At 37.0% G+C, this 19,779-nt stretch overlaps 1 protein-coding gene across 1 annotated transcript in view; it reads right to left on the bottom strand.

Moving 5' to 3' along the window:
* Window positions 1-4,397: 4,397 nt before the first annotated feature.
* Window positions 4,398-19,779, bottom strand: part of gak (cyclin G associated kinase) — a 39,709-nt gene continuing 24,327 nt past the window's right edge. Inside the window, 14 exon segments of the mRNA NM_001016350.3 lie at window positions 4,398-4,607; window positions 5,984-6,160; window positions 7,243-7,391; window positions 7,974-8,189; window positions 8,936-9,055; window positions 9,463-9,600; window positions 10,565-10,726; window positions 11,303-11,824; window positions 14,072-14,209; window positions 14,434-14,627; window positions 15,422-15,501; window positions 16,967-17,084; window positions 18,311-18,505; window positions 18,914-19,047. Coding sequence (NP_001016350.2) covers window positions 4,506-4,607; window positions 5,984-6,160; window positions 7,243-7,391; window positions 7,974-8,189; window positions 8,936-9,055; window positions 9,463-9,600; window positions 10,565-10,726; window positions 11,303-11,824; window positions 14,072-14,209; window positions 14,434-14,627; window positions 15,422-15,501; window positions 16,967-17,084; window positions 18,311-18,505; window positions 18,914-19,047 — 2,445 coding nt within the window. The 3' untranslated portion in view covers window positions 4,398-4,505.

Here is a 19,779-nt window from a genome sequence, read left to right as displayed (position 1 = left end):
ACAGCCTTCCAGATGTTGCTAAACTACAACCCACAGATCCTACTTACACTCAAACTGTAGTTCCCACTCAAAACAAGCCCTATCATTTCTACACATTTCAGGAACAAGAACACACAGCTGCCACAGACCAAAGAAAAAGTCATATATCTATAGCATCTTATGGCAGCCCTTATATAATATGAGGACTTGGCTGAAAGCTGATGCTTTGCAACATCTGTTCCTGCCTTGAGTAGCTTATGGTTTTCAGGGCGAAATAGTAAAGGGCAATACACCATCTAGAGGTAATTGTATATAATTACATGTGAGAGATTATATTACCATTACATAGTAATATATGCAATTGGGCGGAATAAAGTGCATCTGCACAATCATAAGCAATTATTACTTCCTCAATTTTTAATAAAATAATTTTTTTCCACTTTGCCTGGTGCCCACCATTTTAAATTTCTTTCCTGATGACACTAATAATAAACATTATTGCAGAATATAAATGAAAACTTCACCCATGATTTATGAATAAGTTGAGATTTCCTTAGTTGTATTACCTGTCTGTCTTCATAATGTACTCAATTATCTAGAAACCAGTATTCTCTCATTTGCTATTTAGAAACACTTTGCATGGCATTACAACTTTTATGGAGTCGAAATAAATCTAAAGTAAAACAGCAACTCTTATCCACCTACTCTACCCCTATTAAGAAATATTTTTCTCTTAAATATTTGATTTATACTTTCAACTAATTCTTAAGCAGCTTCCATATAGCCAGTGGTAGACTACAGGTCCGGACTGAGATTTTAAATAGGCCCTGGCATTTCAGGTACACAGAGGCCCAAACAGTCCCCCACTAGTCCACCATATAGTGACTGTGTCTATGGCATCTTACATCAGCCCCTCTGGCATTTGCCAAAATTCACAGATTACCTTGTAGACTCTTTAGCATGAAGTGAACTAATTTAGACTGGTGGCAAGGCAATCATTTACCCTTGTATTTGAATCCTAATTAAAACTATTACTGTCACAGCTTGATCCATATATGGATGCCTTTGCTCCATCAACTGCATTTTTCAATCCATTTTCACAATTAACAAGACAATGCCAACTTTAGTTGCAGAGTGATTATGTGTGTAGCAGACCAAATTCTTTAAAGCAGGGCTGTCCAACAGGTGGCCTTTGTGTAAGATTTAAATTGTATGAGTATATAGATTAACTGGCCCCTTGCATGGTTCACACCTCAGATTCAGACTGTAAACCCCTGTATTGTTTAAACATGTAATCCCCTGTACTGTTCACACCTCAGACTCAGACTGTAATCACCCACATCGTTCACCTGTTCACACCTGCAGCATTGAGCAGGCAGAATATGGCACACTGACAGGGTAGGGCAGGCAGAGTATGGCGCACACACAGGCAGCATAGGGCAGGCATAGTATAGCACACATAGGAAGGGGAGGACAGGGAGAGTATGGCACACACAGGCAGCATAGGGCAGGCCGAGTATAGCATACACACACAGGCAGGGTAGGGCAGGCAGAGTATGGCACACACAAGCAGTACTCTGCCTGCCCTATGCTGCCTGTGTGTGCCATAGTCTGCCTTCCCTATGCCCCCATGTAACTGGATGAGCCACGACTTGGATTTTATTGCTATTCTCATATCTACCACTTTTAGCAATACAGGTGTCAGAGAACTGCTATCTTGCTACCTTCCTACTGTTCTGCTGATCGGCTGCTGGGGGGGGGGGGGAAAGGGAGGGGGTGATATCACTCAAACTTGAAGCTCAGCAGTAAAGTGTGATTGAAGTTTACCAGAGCACAGGTCACATGGCTGTGGCACCTTGGGAAATGAAAAATATGGCCAGCCCCATGTGAAATTAAAAAAATATGTTTGTTTTTGAAAAATGGATTTCAATGCAGGATTCTGCTCTAGAATCGCTAATGCATCTTAAAAAACAAACAGTTTTCCCACATTCCTTTAAATTGACAAACCAGTTAATAGGCCTGTGTCATTCAGGGAGCAAGTATATGGCAAATACAGCTAATTTAGCAGTTTAGTCTGATTTTGGAGTGCTCCTCTCTGCACTCTACATAGTAAAGTCTTATTTAAAGGTCAGGTTCCCCCCATAGTATGTCCCCAAAGAATCTTAAAATCACATATATAGATGTATCTCACTGCTATACTAAGCTTGCTGCTTAGAAAATATACACAACAAAGATATAGAAGAAAAGTGTTTAATTATGTACATAATGCATAATGCAATGAAAAGGATTGTATACATAACTGAAAAATGTACATCTACAATCAATTATAGAAACAAAAGTATCAAGTAAATCAGTACTCAATGATATTTTACCAGTTCCAAACCAGCGCAACAAGATGTAAAACCCCAGTTTGCTGAAAGACAGAGAAAGTTCACCTGTAAAGTACTATTTAGTAATGTTTGGGGGCGGGAATCTAAGGAAGCTGGCATCAATTCTTCATTTATTATTATGGGATAGAACAATTAGTTTGGTGGCAGAAGCACAAAAGAAAGGAAACAACAATGCAGACATTTCAACCTCTGCTTGTTGCCATTGTAAATGCCAAGTTAGAAAGAGACAAAATAGTTAATGTACACAAACACAAAAACACAAGTACATATAGTGCAACATACTAATAGTCAATTTTTAGGTGAAACTCCTCTTCGACTACAGCCGCTGGTTATGACAGAACCTATTTTAATAGATATGCCCCGTTCACAGCTAACAATGCCCAAGTTGGTTTTCATACATCACTTCAAACATAATATTGCACGCAATGATGCATTTACTTTAAGTTAATGGAAGAAATGATCTCTGATTTCTATACTTTCTGGGGTGTGTACAATATAAAGAATATACAGCAATTCTTTTGTACGTCAGGAGTGCAAGCAAAAGTTGTCCCTAAGCCTTCAGGCAGAAAAACATCACATTTGTTTAAAATAGATTACAACATAATAATATAAGGAATCTTCTACATATAAATTTGTAAACAGATTTATTTTTTTTTAAAAAACCCTTTCAAATAAGAGCAAACTGACTTGAAACCATAGCCTTAAAATAAAACTTTGCATTATGGGCATTTTCTTTTAGTACAGGGATATTAGTGTTTAAGTTTCCAATTTTAATGGTATACCATGCTGACAGAATGGATTGCAGCCCTAGGTTGCTGTAAGATACATCTATTTGTAAGACATCTGTCTCACCGATCCATCTATCTGTCTCACCGATCCTCTTTCCTTTCAGTATCTGAGGGCATGTGTTAAGCGCAGCACAGAATAAGTGTGCTTTGTCTTGCCCATTTGGAAGATTTGCAAGCTACCATCTATGATGTGGGGTCAAAGGGTAATGTAACAATTAACATTAGCTCAATCAACTAAGCAGATATATAAACTTTCTATGTGATGTATGTGTTTTTTGTGACTTTTCAGTCTGACTAGAATGCAAATGTATAGGGAAAAGTGTGCTGATTACTTGGGAAAACTGATGGGCTGTAATGAATTATGGGACTATTGGTCCCAGCATCAGTCTAACAGCGAATGTCCCACCTATCTTCCCTTTAAATCTCTTACTGACAGCTCTAAATCTGCCATGACTTTATGCAAAGCAAACATCCAACACTACTTGCTTCCTGATTCTTTCGGTAGCTGGCTGGTAGAAGGCTTTGCCATAAGGTTGTAAATAGGCCAAAGGGGCAAAAAACAAAACAATTAAAAAAAAAAAAAATCAGCTTTAGCAGCTTTAAATCTTCCAGATTTTATTCAAAGTTGCTGGTCAGTTGAGAGATTCTGGAGGAAAGGCAAGGCAAATTCTGTTTGGCAAACATGCCTAGGCTGATTTGGAACTGCAAGTCCACAAATAAGTACGGTAAATAGGGCTTGGGGTGGCACTGAATGTTTTGGCCTGCTAGTGAGGAATACATTTCTCTCAGAGAAATTATTCATACAAAAGCAAAAAAAAAAAATAATAATAAAATAGGGTGTAAATTTATCATTAAGACAGAGTGCCTTTTATTTCCAAAGAACTGCATTACATTGCCATATATACATATTCCTGTTTACATCCCTCATAGTATTTTCTAGGGTGCACCACAGAGCTGCAAACATAGACTGTCTTAATATTTTTCTTTGCTTTACATGGCAGATCAGATTTCATAAGGACAGAATACCTATGTTTCAAAAGTTCTGTATCAGAACAAATAAGCAGCTATTTTGTGCTTGTAAGCATAGCTCCTGAGAAGTAACATGCACTACGCAGTTTGCTGGAAGGGAATTTAACATTCAGCTTGGTAGAGAATGCCTTAAACACATGGTCTGGAATGCAGTGATCAGTAAATCTATGTCAGTTGCTGTTGAAGAAAAAGAATTTCCAAAATAGTTTTGTTTTTTTTTGCTTTACGCAACAGGTTTAGGTTGGAGGTGTACTTATATGATGATAGACTAACAGTCAGTTACACCAAAGAAGACGCAAATCTTATATGTGCCATGTTTCTAAAAAAGGGATCTTGATCCTTGATTTTCAAATTCTGACCAGGCATCATTTAGTTCCATGAAGATCATTTTGGCATATTGTTCATAGGGCTGCCCAGTAGCCTAAAGGGGAAACAAAAAGTAACTGGTTTGGAATTTTTTTTTTGCATCAGCATTTTATTATACAGGTAATTCCATCAATCATAATGGCATACAGCCAGAAATATGCTTTATTATATTTTTTTTATTACAGTGCTAATATTCCCTATGGGAAACAAAAGCAAACACTATAAATATGTATATATTAACAATGACATAAAATTGGTTTAACAACTATAAAGTTGTATTGGTATGATAAAAAATTAAGACCAAGCATCAAACAAACTATGTGCTAAGTGATGTATGGCGCTCACTATAAAGAGCAATCAATGTAAAGATGTACCGATACTTGCACGGATTTGTAAATATTACTATCTTAACTAGGCAAGATACTGTCCTGTATGATAAGGGGAAGACTCTCATGGGGGAAGACTATCCCAGAAAACACAAGAGCACCTTCTCCCAGACTATCTTCATAGGAAGAACCCAGAAAGGTAAATTGCTTGTGGATAATGTTGATTCTCTGATCTACTGGTCACCAGCTATAGATGTACTAGTAGATTATAAATCTGCCTTATGAATGACACTAGATTGGCAGAACTTTCACACAATTTGAGCAGAGTTTGGTTGCCTTCTTTTAACACAAACCACAACGAATAAAGTTACTGGTATTAATACATGTAATACAGTAGCATGCAGGGATTCATATGATAGCTATGTTGGAGCCAGAAATTATTTTTTTTTTTTTCTTCAGATGTGTAAACATACTGGAAGTGAGTTTTCAACCACCTAAAAGACAGATTTGCCTTAAAACAAAAATCAGAGGTTTTAACCTAACCCTCACTCTATGGGCAACTATGGATCCAGAACCAATGGTTTATTAGCACACATCATTAAAAACTATAGAGCCATACATTCAAGGTATTAAAGGAACAGTAACACCAAAAAATGAAAGTGTATAAAAGTAACTAAAATATAATGTGCTGCTGCCCTGCACTGGTAAAAGTTGTGTGTTTACTTCAGAAAGTCTACTATAATTTATATAAATAAGCTGCTATGTAGCCATGGGGGCAGCCATTCAAAGGAGAAAAGTCACAGGCACATAGCAGATAACAGATAAAACACTATTGTATTCTACAGAACGTATCTGTTATCTGCTATGTAACCTGTGCCTTTTCTCCTTTTTTCCAGCTTGAATGGCTGCCCCTGTGGCTACACAGCAGCTTATTATATAAATTATAGTAGTGTTACTGTAGCAAACACACCAGTTTTACCAGTGCAGGGCAACAGTGCATTATATTTTTATTACTTTAAAGCTCTTTAATTTTTTAGTGTTACTGTTCCTTTAAACCTAAAATGTAAGCAACAATCTTTACAGCTCTTGTAAACATAACTCTTACCTTGTCTGGATGGACCACAAGCACTGCTTTCCGGTAATATTTCTTTACTTGATCAGGAGTGACTAATTCAGCCATGTTGACAGGTTTCCATTTAGATTCCCCTTCCCATAAAACAGTGTGAAGTGTGGATATCAGTGCCCTTATATTTCTTTCTTTGCCTTCAATCCAATCTAAAATCTATAGAAAAAAAATCTGTAAGTAACAGATAAAGGCAAGCTATAATACAATATTGAGATATATAGAATTAAAGGGGTCCATTAAGTATGTGGTAAAATGTACTGTACATTAACGTTTAATCACAAGAGAAAAGACAAAATTACTACTTTGTATTAGGAGCTGGTAGAAGCAAACTTAGCACCATTTGTATACTATAATCATCTCCTACATATGTGCTGCAAGGCAGCAAACAAGAAATGGATTGTGCCTTCTTACCACTCTCTCGACAGTTGTGCTGAACACCTTTTTGGATTTCCTCTTTGGAGGTATTGTAATGAAAAGCACAAAGGCTGCTACGGGTCTAGTAACATATAGCAACCTATCAGCAGATAGTAGTACTGGTCAGCTGTTTAAAAACAATTATCTGATTAAATGCTATGGGTCACTAGACATGGGCAAACATGGGTATTGTAATACCGTGTTCATGAGGTCTGAAATGCCAGCAAGAGGAAAAGATGAGCAAGTCTCTGCTTATGTCTTGATAACAAGCAGGCGTAACTTAGGTGGGTCAGTTTCCTACTAAGATGCATACAGACCTGTTACAAGTTACTATTAAACTTTTTATTATTATTAACATTTATTTATAAAGCAGCAACATATTCCAAAGCGCCAACATATTCAGCAGCGCTGTAATCACTATAATGCCTTCTTTATACAGCTGATTCTCCCTTTGTTAGTAGAACCCCCTGAAATTTTGTTCCTGTCAGTGGAATCCCTGGCTTAATAAATTCACCAGTGCAGCAAGGTTTCTGATACAGGTACTAAATACCTCTTATAAAATATTGATCCAGGGTCTGGTGCAATTATTCTTTTAAAATCATGAAAGCATGTTTACTCCTTCTGAGGAAAACTAAAAACAGTTTCATTTTTTTTTTTTTAACCTTCTTGTTATACAGCTACAACTTAGGTGGATTTACTTAGGTAACAATGTTTTTCAAATGTAACTACTTCGTAACTAAAAACTTAGAAATAACTGTACTGGCATGAGCAGGCAACATTTTAACTTATGGCATTATGTAGACAGTTATGTATCACATTCTTACCTTTAATTTCAGAGGATCTGTGTCCTTTGTCAGCTCGTGTCTTCTCATTTCTGCAATGGTTTTTGGCCCTCCCCTATCTGTTTTTGCTGAAAACCCATGATTGGATAACAAATCCCCAAAATCACTTTCAGAAACTTTTGGCTTTAGTCCTTAATTGAAACAAAAAAGAAAAAACAAATGAAAACTCCAAAATGCATGTTTTATGCCACACTTAAAGGTGTTTGCATAAAGGCACATATTTTTATTAGCATATAGCTTTTAATTGAAGATCAGCTAAAGCCACACAAATGATTAGACTTTAAGTGACTGCCCAGGGCTACAAAATTTCACCTGTTCACCTACTCAGAGTTCATCAAAATCTAATACAAATAATTTTAACAAAATAATTTCTAAAGAAAACAAAATTAGTTTCTTCTCAAGCACCAACTGGTCACATCAACTTTACCAGAAAACACAAAAAGCAATGCCAGCGGTGATGGACAGGGAGTGGGCAAGATCCATGGGTACCTCTCTTAACAGGACTAAAGAGGGTGTACTGTACAAGAGTCCATTCATTAACTGGCCATAAATGGGAAAAGGGCTAATAAACCTAGGCCCTTGCCAAACCAAGTACAGGCATGCGACCCCTTCTCTGGAAACTTCTTATCCAAAAAGCCGTAAAATTACAGAAAGGCCTTCTTCCAATCTGCACAAAAAAATAGAAAATAGAGATCGTAGCTAAGAATATTTACCAAAACCTGGAGCTCTGATACCTCTTTCTTCTCTCCCTCCGATCACACTAAAGTTTGCAGTGTAGTTAGGTTTTGACTGTGTAGCAGGCTTAGCCTGTGATTGCCATGGATTACCACCAGTCTGTGGTTTAGCTGGTTGTTTTACAGACTGCCATGAATTACTGACTTTCTGTGCAGATTTTTCAGTGGATTGAGAAGGGAATTGTGTTGAGGAGCCTAAAATTAATAAAAACATTGTGAATATATGCAGAGAAGCATATAAAATGTAAGCCAAGAAATGGAACTTCACTGTAAGTGGCATAGTGAAAAATGTAATTCTAATCAACTTTCCAATATGCATTAAATAATTTCAGTCATTTTACAATTATTTTTGAATGTAACCATTGCTAAAAGTAGTCTGTTCGACTGTTTGCACTCCTGGTTCTGACCACTGAAACAATACGGCAAGACATCTGATTAAAAGATCCTACATGAGACCCGACTCCTGCTACACTGTTTCAGGAGTCACAACGTTGACACACATTGCATTCAACTGCAATTACTTAAAAATATTTGAAATCAATGTGTATTGAACAGCTGCTTTGCTTAGAATTAGGGGATGCGCTGAATCCATTATTTTAGGATCTGGCCGAACCCCAAATCCTAAAATTTCTGTCCAAATACCAAACCGAATCCGAATGTGCATATAAAAATTAGGATAAGCAAGGGTTAAAGAAAACCACGTGCTTTTTGTGTGGTGAACATTTTCAACTGTTTTTAAGTGACAAAAAGTCACGTGATTTTAAGGATTCGGATTCAGTTTGGCCAGAGGCATGGATTCTCCCGAATCCTGCTGAAAAAGGCAGAATCTTGGCTAAATCCAGAACCAAATCCTAGATTCGGTGAACCCCTATTTAGAATTCCATTTTCTTTGCCAAATCATTTTTGTTGGTATAGGACCCCTTTAAAATTGTCATATTTACCTTGCAGGGATGAACTGAGATTATCAAGATCAGCAAAAGGGTCAAAACCTGAAGACTTTGTCTGGCTGAAAGATGAACTTGAAGATGTACTTAAGTGACTGGTAGAAGAATATGCAGGACCTAACAAATTAAAACAGATTTTTTTTTAACAAGCAAAACTTTATCTTATAGTTAGGGTTGTTTTATTTACTGGCTGCCACCATATGCTGATCTGCAAGTGTTATGGAAGCTGTAGATCAGTCTGATTTTTTTCTGTCCTGCTGCCCAGCTTTTCCTCCTTTTTATAGTGGGAAGCAGTAACAGGCTTTTTTTGAAACCTACGTAGCTTTGTTTTAGAGCTAGAAGAATTTTAACTTCAGGATGTTTCTAAACATTTAAAAAAAAAAAACATTTCCAGAATTTCCCAAGAAAAGGCTTATTGCACAACACCTACCTAGACAAAAGCTCAAAGAAAAGTTTGAACATAAACAGCAATTTAGTCTTCCATAATTAGAAAGTGTTCAAGATTAAGATAAACAAGAGCATACCTTCAAAAGCTGGTTTATTAAGTTTGGGAAGAAAAACATTGCTGCTCTTAGATGTTTCTTCCCAAGAAGACCAACCACCTAATAGATCTGGATTGCTTGCAGAAGAAACTATTTTTGATTGACGTGTTGGTAGATTATCTAAAATAAGGGTATGTACAGATTTAGCAATATTCTAAATACTACATACATAGAACAACATTTTTAACATTGAGAAACTCTAAAAATACTAAATGTCTAGTACCCAATCATTTTAATTTGTCATAAAGTAAGACAGCAGAGCAGGGACAGCAGCACAAACATGGAGTTCCTAAGGCAGACATTAGGAGATGTGTCATAGAGCCATTATCTTGTTACTTGCCCATTGCTCTGTTAATGCTGCTTGGGGGGGGTGAGATAAAGGAGGGCTGACATCACTAAAGAGAGACTGGAGTTTATCAGAGCAAATGTCATACAACTGAGAGCACTTGGGAAAGTAAGAAAATGTCCAGACTCATGTCAAATCGTAAAAAAAAAATAATCAGAAAAATGGATTTCAGTGCAGGATTCGAGAGGAGAGCTATTAACCAATGGATAAGAAGGCTAGTTAAAGGGGCAGTTTATCCTCTTGTTCAACATGGGTTCAGTGAATGGGGTTTCTGATTAACATACTTTACCAATGTTTTAACCACAAAAAAAAAAAAAACAGTTTTTGTTATTTCCTGAGCTAAACAGGACAAACAAGGATATTGAGGCTACTTTTTATTTAAAAAGATAATTTCTTATAAGTAGGCTTTAAAGCTACTGAGCGAAAACCAAGATATTGCATAGGCAAGACAAGTATTTTTCTAACAAACCATTTGGTTGGTGTATTATGTGCAAGGAATAATGCACCTACTATCAATGTTATGGTAGTAAAGAATGTTCCATGTAAAGAACGCACAACATCTTCATACTTTATTACCTGTGTATGTATGTACCACTAGTTTCAATATACAATTTCTTTAAAAAAAAAACAAAAACCCCCATTTATTTATTTACAGTTCTTTACAACAAAAAAATATTTTTGGAAAATAGCTACACTGCCACAAAAAGCATATTTAACATTTTATGAACTTAATCTTACCCAAGTTTAGGAAATCAATATTTGAGGTAGGAGGTGCTGCACTTTGTACTGAAGGATATACATTTGGAGTTGATGCAGAGTTTGGGCTGACAAGTCCTTCGAAAAGATCAGGGCCACTTGATTTATTTTCTGACGTAGACATTGCAAATGGGTCAAAAGGATCTAAAGAATTAAAAACAAAAACAAAAAAAAAAACAACTTACTTTCTCATATTTCAATGGAGGTGTACAGGAAAATACTGAATAGTTGATAGTCTAAATATATTCTCCATAATGTCCTAACTATTGAGCTCAGTCAAATTAAACCATATGTGCCTAAAATAAACATACCGTATACAAAAGGATGGCACAGCTTGCTTATGTATTTGACCACATTAAATAAAATAGATCAAGTAAAAGTAAGTTCATCTTTTACAATGCTAGTATTTATGTGTGTATTCCATTGCCTTTTTATAATAGTGACACATGCATAAACGTATCCTTCCTATTCCAGTTTGAAAAGAAACAGAATTGTCCAAAGGGGCTGTATGAAGAGCCATAAATGGAACTCTGTCTTGGTCTTACATTCTGGTCATTCTTCATGTAGATATATATTTTCTGTTACAAACAGGTAGATATATGGATAAAGTGAGGGAGGAAAAAAGCCCACGTAATATTGCAAGGAGTGGGAAGAGACAGGTATAAAAGTATTTAACAGTTTTCGGATTGTATTTATGTTAAAAAAAAACCCCATACATACCAGAAGAAGAAAATGGAATGTCAAATGAGTTGCTTGATGATTCTACAGAGGTTTGAGGAGGTCCAATGAAGTAGAAGTCACCTCTATTTCCTAGCAAGTCATGTCCTATAAAGTCTGTTTTTACATTGTCAGCAGTGCCAGACAAGCTATCTGAAAAAAGATCGTCTAATAATGCTATGTTACTGGAGGAATTCTTTATTTCGGAGGGCACGGTATTAGTGTCTACTTTATTTGTTGCTGGATTAAGTCCAAGTAAATCAACTTCCTCTTCAACAGGAGGTCCCTGTTCTGTAGACTGAGTATCCTTATTGGCCTCAAACAGTACCTCTCTGGCTACTGAATCATCTGTCCCGACAGCAGGCCCATTTTCTTCACATCTTATTCCCCTGTTTCCTTGAGGAAATGAGTAAAATTCTTCATCAGATGCCTCACTTTTCGAATCACTTAAGTATTCATTTTCATAATCCTCCTTAGCCACATTTTCTTGGTCACCAATCTGAGCATTTCTTACTCCCGATTGATCTGAAAATAACAATTAGAACAGTTTGCCTAAACCAATCCAGAATAGCTTACACAATACAGTTTCATGTGCTTATGTCACTACTGGTAATGCAAGGGACTTGCCCATTTTTGGCAGGGGCAGCCCACAGGTCCCTATGTAGTAAATAACATTTTTCCTAAAAATTAATTACCCCCGCCACTGCTGGATGCTTCCCAACTAAATCTGGCAATAGAGAAGGGGGGTGGTGAGGGGTAGGGGGTGCTTGGTTGGCCTACAGCAGACGAAAGCAATGTAATAGACATGCAAATTACATCAATTCCATGAATGCGCATTACGTAATTTTTCATACTGTGTATGTGCTGATTGGATGCACTAAGGTCTGGTGCCTGGAGCGGCACCAGACCAAAATACAGCAATAAATATATACATAGCCAACTTGCGGTATTTTTTCACACCTTCTGTCATAGGGAGGCCTCATGTATTTCTTCACAGTTGTGTAAAAAGTGCAACCAAACGTGCAACTAAAAGCCTACTGCTGTAAATTAAATGTAATAAAGCTTTGAAGAAGGGCTTCATTGAGGTAATAGAAAGATGAAAGCAGTGTGATATTGGAGAAATGAAGCGATGCATCAGTGATTCTCACTGTTACAGATGGATAGGGCTTTCGTGGAGATTAGATGACCACGGTAGCAGAGATTTATCGCGGGGAACTAATCTGCCACTGGGGCATTAGCCTTTGCTTGGCTTTCACTATACTGCGCATGTACCTGGCTGGACCAGAATGAGAAGACAGAAGAAGCTGAAAAAGATGGTGACAAACTTCTACAGGAATACCCTGGGCTGATGCCTGGGGTATTAGGTCAACAATTATAATAACTGGGGGTGCCAAACATTTGCCCCCCCCCTCCCCCAGTGATAAAAAATGTTGTTTCCTTTTAAAGCTTTGAAATATTTACAGCATTAGATTTAGTGAAAGTTATTTTTACTACCTGATGTTCTTCTTGCCCCAAAATAGGATAGGTGAAGTAATAAGGAGATATCAACCTGTAACAGTTGTAGTCTACATAATCTTGTCCAAGTCAAACCAGACTGACCAGAAATATTAAAACAGAATGGGGAGCAGAAAACAGTGGTCTTGATAGAGGGGTGTGAAAAGAGAGTCTATAGAAGGTGCCTGAACTAATCAATGTTGTAAGGATCAGATAAATTCTAATTTAACCTCCATCTTTCTCATGTACCCTAGAACCTAAGTGTCAGACAGAAGCAGTTTCTTATTAAGAACTTTTAGGAAATATATTAAACTTTATCAGTGAGATCCTTATTTGCTTCCCACATCTTTTGGGGCACATTGGCACAATGAGGTTGAAATCATATTCCAGAACTAGACGTTTTCAGACTTTGTTTCTAGATTACATTAGTATGTTAGATGCAAACGCTGCAGAATAAGTTGATGGTTTATAATGTACTTATTGATAATACTAATTATACATTTATCTGTCATAGCCCCAAGAATACCTAGAATAGCAAATATCACACCACAATTTCGTTTTAAGTTTCCTTAGGTGGGCTACCAGAGCCAAAGAGTGTGGCCCTAGATCAGGTCTACCTAATCTGCTGCATTATTTCAAAGCAATTCTTTTAATTCAGAGCTCTACTTTTCCTCTCTTAGAGTACTTCAAGTCCAACTTCTCTGGAGAGTGCCTATCCTGAGGTGCTTAAAAGGTATTAGTAGTGTAGTTGCCCACACACCATAAGGATTCCTTCTACAGCTTCATTACCAGTAACACCACAGTATTTTACTAATGAATACCCCCTAAACTGTTGTAAGAAGCAAGGCTTACTTTCCCTTAGCTTCACCTCTTGCAAAATGCTTTACAGCTGCCGAGTTATTGGGGCGACAGTCAAACTGAATTCATCCGTGCACAGAACTGGAAGTAGTAGTGTAATGGAGAACCATTACATATTCTACCCATTTATGTGAAGCTGTTAAAAAAAAAATCCATGGAGTAGTAAACTTATTACAGCGGTTTAGAGGTGGATTCATTATTAAAATATTAATTATTAAAATATTTTGGTGTTCTGGTTCTTTAAAGCCATCAACACTTTAAAAAAGTTCTCTTGTTTAATGTCCCAGTTTCCTCATTTAGTTTTCTTTTTTTGTCCTTCTCACTGTGCCTTCAGTTGAATTTTATTCTAAATAAAATAATGTATAAGCAATCTTGAGTTCACCTGTGTGGGTTATTTAAAAAATAAATAAATAAAAGCACCTTGCCAGTCGAGTGTTTGAAAAAAGTTATTTTTCTGGAGTGTTTCAGAGTCTGACAGGTCTGGGGAAGGTTTCTCTATGTTTATGTCTCCTTCATATTGTGCTGTTGATCCTGGTTGCCTGGGTAGTTCAGGTTTGCCTATATTACAAAAATATAAAATGCATTTAATTGATAATGTAGATATAGATGATAGATTGATGTAATGTAGATATATAGATTTTCTTAAGGTCGTGGTAATAAACTCTTCAAACGTGAAATTGTAGATTTTTACTGAAGAAAGAAATCAAAGCTGGATAGTTCTTCTGAGATCTATAAAATCAGAACCATGCCAATACCATATGTTACCAGAATGAAATGCCTACCAAATTTAGACAGCATTTCCTGTTGTTCCTCTCTGCTGGAAAAAAGGATCTTGGGATTTAAACGCTTTGTGTTTATATTCTCCCATGGAGGGCTGCTGGTTGCTTGTTTATCACGGGAAGAAACCTCAACCTCTAGGTTTACTTGGAAAAGATCAGGATATTTTTCTTGGATGTCACAAGCATCTAGATCATACCTAAATGTAATAAGGTATTAGTATAGACATTTTATTTTGATTTAAAAGACATTTTAATTTCTGTGCAAATTCTTCTGAGATACAAAAATGGATTCACTTTTTATCATCTATGGCAGAAGTGGAAAATTAACAATAAATATAAATAACTGGTTGATTAGCTTTAAGTAATTCTAATTATACTGACACACTCCTTTCAATAACAGATATTCTGGCAGTACCACTACAACTACCTCTTAGCTCTGCTTTACAACTTGGCCCAACTACCCAACACATTAAACTTGTGTTCCAGGAGTTCCTGGACCTGTCAGGCATACTACTATGGCCTGGTAATAGATAGCTTATCACGGAGGATGGAGTAAGGTTTACTGAAAGTAATGCAAGTCTTATGCACATATTTATTATGTGTGGTTTCTAAACTGTTCACTTTTTTGTTCCTCAGTTCTCCAGTTTGTAACAGGTATGGCATCTCTTATCTGGAAACCCAATATCCTGAAAGCTCAGAATTATGGGAAGGCAATCTCACCTTGGGCAAATTTTAAGAAAACAATTCAATATTTTTACAATTATTTTTTTTTTCTGATGTAATAAAACAGTAGCTTGTACTTGATGGTAAGCTGCATACTGGTGGCAAAAGAGTTCTATTTTTTTTCCCAAATATTTTTTAGTAGACCTAAAAGGTATGGAGATTTAAACTACAGAAAAAAAACTTTTTGAATAATGAATTCCATACTTGTATTTGAAAAAAAATTAAACTTTATAGAGCATCCAAGCAGTTAAATCACATAAGTACATACTTTGCAAACTTTACTGTTGTAGCATTTCGTGGCACAAACCCTGTATGGAACTGAATCTGGAACATTTTCATTGAGGTCATCTAAAAGCATAAAACAAAATTTATGATAAATCTGTATGTGGCTTTAGCGTGCAGGAACAAAACCCATACCAACCAAAAGCCAATCAGATCAGAAAGGTCAGCTCTGGAATAAAATGTAACAAGCTATTGTAAATCCCACTATCTTTGAAAACACTTGTGCATTAAAGGAGAAGGAAAGGTAAAAACTAAGTAATCTTTATCACAAAGGTCTATGTAAATACAGCCATAAGCACTCACAGAAACACTGCACTGAGTTCTCTGTCAAAAGATTTGTTGTCTTAGTTTTCCTATGCCAGAGACGTGCAGCTGTCTCCTCTCTGCTCTCTCCGGCTCCCCACTCCCTCAAGAATGCTAAGAACTCACTCCCCCCCTTAGGAATGTGTGATCTGAGCCAATCAGCAGGAAGCTTCCTCATAGTCTTACTTAGGCTAATGCCACACGAGGCGTAGGGCGGATATTTTCGGCAAGAGTTTTGCATTCTCTCTAGTGTATCTCATTCATTCCGGTGCAGGCACATGTAGGAGGCGTAGGGCGGAATTTTCAGCAAGCGCTTTTTATGCTTGCTGAAAATATCCGCTCTACGCCTCGTGTGGCATTAGCCTAACTGCGCATGTACACCGGTCTTGGTCCAGGAGCGAGATATTATGGGAATTTTCTTTACAGGTCTCAGCATTTTTTTTCCTGGGAAGACTTAAGGGCACTATTGAGAGAACTTAAGGTATGCCTGCATCACGAGATTAACTCTTTATTATCCTTTCCTTCTCCTTTAAATAAACCATATAGTAGCTGTAACTGAATTTTGTATATTATTTTATTCTATAGTCACTGAGTTGTATGTCTATTTAATTTCATTGTCATTATCATCACTGAGGTCAGTAATCATAATAAATCATAATATACACTTTAACTACAAATACTGCTCAGTTATTGCAATAAACTATGTTTACTATTTATGCCAAAAAGTAACGCCCTTGGAAAGTACTGTAATTGGCTGCCACTGATAACTTGGGAGGCAGCGACTTGGCTGCTATAAGGTCTTTATGAGACCCTTCCAGAGAGTTTTCCCACTCCCACAAGTTGGCAGTAGCAGAGTATGGCTGAGCAGGAGCAGAAGGGAGAGCAGGAAAAAAAGGTCAAAGTAGGAGAAGGCTATGATGCAACAACTTCTCTGCATTTTAAATGTATATGGTATTTATCACAGTTACAAAATTACAAAGTTCCCCACTAGAATAACGCATTACTATCCCCTACAGCAGGACCCGTCTGTAAACTTGGCACAGGGGGGTTCTGTAAGCTCTGGTGACAATTACTTTAATTTTCCCTTTTCCTGATCTTCTCTATGGCGTTTTTGTACATTTTTAATAGGGCACTGCCCTGCAGCAATCAGAAATCTTCATCTTTCAATTTCCCACTGTCCTGTCAACATACTTAGCACCTATTCAGATAAACAGCAATAACAAAATACCTTTGCTTGCAATCTGCCGCCAAGTGTAGACCGTGCATGATAGATAACAATCAGGACATCCCCTTGCACAGTAACATTTAAAGGAATTTCAGCTTTGCCATCTTCATTTCTAAAGTCTCTGAATACAACATTAAAAAGAGCATAGTAATTAGCATAAAAATCCCAAGTGAATTTAACCAACAGATCATTTCTATTATACTAAGGGGCATATTCATTAAAGTACGAATGAATCCGAATACAAAAAAAATTGTATTTTTTCCAAGTTTTCGTACTGTGCGTATTTTCGTGAATTTTCTTTTTGCTAAGTTGCGCCACTTTCATACTGTGCTTCAAAATTTACGCAACAAAATCGTACAAAAGTTTTGGATTCATTCAAGCTTCGTTATCATGACTTTCCTTGGGCCAGGTTGGAGCTGCAGAGTGCCATTGAGTCCTATGGAAGGCTTCCAAAAACATGCACAAAAGGATCAAAGTCAGAAAGGTTTTATTATTAAAGGTTATTATCGTAGCTAATACGAATTTTACCCATTTCGGGATTCGAACTCGTACTTTGATGAATCTGCCCATAAGTGTCCTATGTAAATGTAAGAATTATATTAAACTGGCATACATCAGAACATTTTAAGCCAGCATTTTATGATGCTCCATCACTGACAGGAAATAATACAAGTTTTAACTGTAACAGCAAGAAGTGTGGGAGTAAAAAGACACAGCTCTGTTTATTCATTGGCTGCTATAACTTAGCATGTGTGTGTGTGCCCATGCTTTGTGTGAAAGCACAGTGCCTCACCCAAGCCCGAGAGCACATACTATAAGAATATAATTTTCACAAAACAGCTTTATTTGTATGAAACACTGTGTGCCTGTTTAAACTGATATAGATTTATAGAGACCTGGGCCCCATAACTGTTTCAAAAGAAATATTTCTGGGTTAAGTAAATGGTATTAACCTTGATGTATACAAAACACACACAAACACAAAAAAACAGACTTCAATCAAACACTCAGTAAAATATTGGATTGTTCAAGGAAACTGGGGCAACCAGAGGAAACCGCAAATACATGGATGCACACCAACTCCATACAGGCAGTGCTGTCATTTTTTTTAAAGAACTTGAGACTCACCACTTCAGTAAACTCTCTGTCAGTAGTCAGTGTAAATGATCAGTAAAGTTTATGAAGAGAGTTTGTGAAAATATGTTCTTTTGTGTGCAGCCTAGGAAATATTGTAAAGCTGTCAGATCCAAAAGAGAAAACTGAATAACACTGCAGCACCCAATGTGGAGGTTTTGTAAAGTTAAAGTGGTATTAAGTATTTAACTAAAAGTTGTAGTTTCTACTTACCTCATTTTATCATACTCTTGAGATGTTGTTGCTACTCTCTCATCCCCCACATAAACTTCACAAAATGGTCTGCAACCATTGCGTTGTTTGCTGAACAGAGGTACTGGTGTCATGGTTATAGCCCTAATAAGGATAGGCTTGCTGTGGGGAATGATTGGCTCCTCTGCCATCATGTCACACATGTACTCTATATACCTGGAACAAGAAAAATGTATGTAATACAGACTGAAAAAACCATCCACATTTCCAGGTGAAAAAAAATTGATGCACCACCAAATATCCAAGTATGCCATAACTGCAAAGAACCATCCTGTGTCTGTAAGCAGCATCATAAATGAAATTCAAACGTCACTGCACACATGGGGCAGATTTATGCCTCAAAATGGAAAATCCATCCCAAATGAGCAGTGACAGGTAACACAATTAACTGATAAACAAATTATCAGAGATAACAATATTTTTTCTTTAGCAAGTTGCTTTCACTAAATTTTCTGTGACTTATGCATCAATATAAACCTGAACAGCACAATGCATCAATATCAACCTGAACATTACCAATGAAAAGAGGATATGCGCATCTTTAAATAAGAACAACTGCAATACCTTTTGTGAGAAGGCCATATACCTGGCGGGCACCGTTTCATGCTGAACATATAAACTGCAGCTTCAGCAGTGGTAAACAGACGGCAGAAACAAAGAAAGGAACACAACACAACTGCTGATGCGGCTCTTCCATCCTTTAAAAAAAATAAACATGCACTGCTTTAAAAGTGTGTGTTGGGTGATCAACTTGACTGATATCTTTATAAAAAAAAAAAAAAAAAAAAACAAGTAAAAGGTTTAATCACTGGGGGGTGCCAAAATGTTAGGCACCCCTAAGTTAGTATAATCACTTATCTGCTACCCCGGGGCTTGTGCTCCTATTTTCTAAAAACTACACTGGCCCAGGGTATTTTGCTAGAAGTTCATAGTGGCATCTTACATCTCTTCTTCGTCCGGTCAGGGCACTTGCATGCGCGGTAGAGTAAAAAGCTGAATTTAGATGGGAACGGTCAGCTTTTTCATTCAACTGTGCATGTGCTCATGTCCCAGGGCAGTGCAGTTTTAAAGCGGACCTGTCACCTTAAGAAATAATTTCAAATTGTTTTCTATTGTGTTTGGCAAGCAAAATAAACTTCACTTACACTATATAAATTATTTTAATCTTATTTTCTTCAGCCTTGGAATTCACAATTGCAACAAGCAGGCAGGGGCCATTTTGTGGACACTGTTATCAAAGCAGGCATTGTATCCTGCCAAAATCTTGTTTTAGTGCCAGTGTGGGGGGACCTGATACCCATATCCATGCACTGGTTCCACAATTACATGGTACGGAGGGAGGGGGAATGTGAGGAGGGCAGCAACATCTAAGAAGTTCTGAATTGAAAGTGAAAGTAACTGTCTGCCCCACCTCTATGCCTAAGGCATAG

The sequence above is a fragment of the Xenopus tropicalis genome, chromosome 1 (genome assembly GCF_000004195.4).
Source record: "Xenopus tropicalis strain Nigerian chromosome 1, UCB_Xtro_10.0, whole genome shotgun sequence".
Lineage (NCBI taxonomy): Eukaryota > Metazoa > Chordata > Amphibia > Anura > Pipidae > Xenopus > Xenopus tropicalis.
The sequence above is the reverse complement of the archived record's forward strand: the minus strand, read 5'-3'. Positions and strand labels throughout refer to the sequence as shown.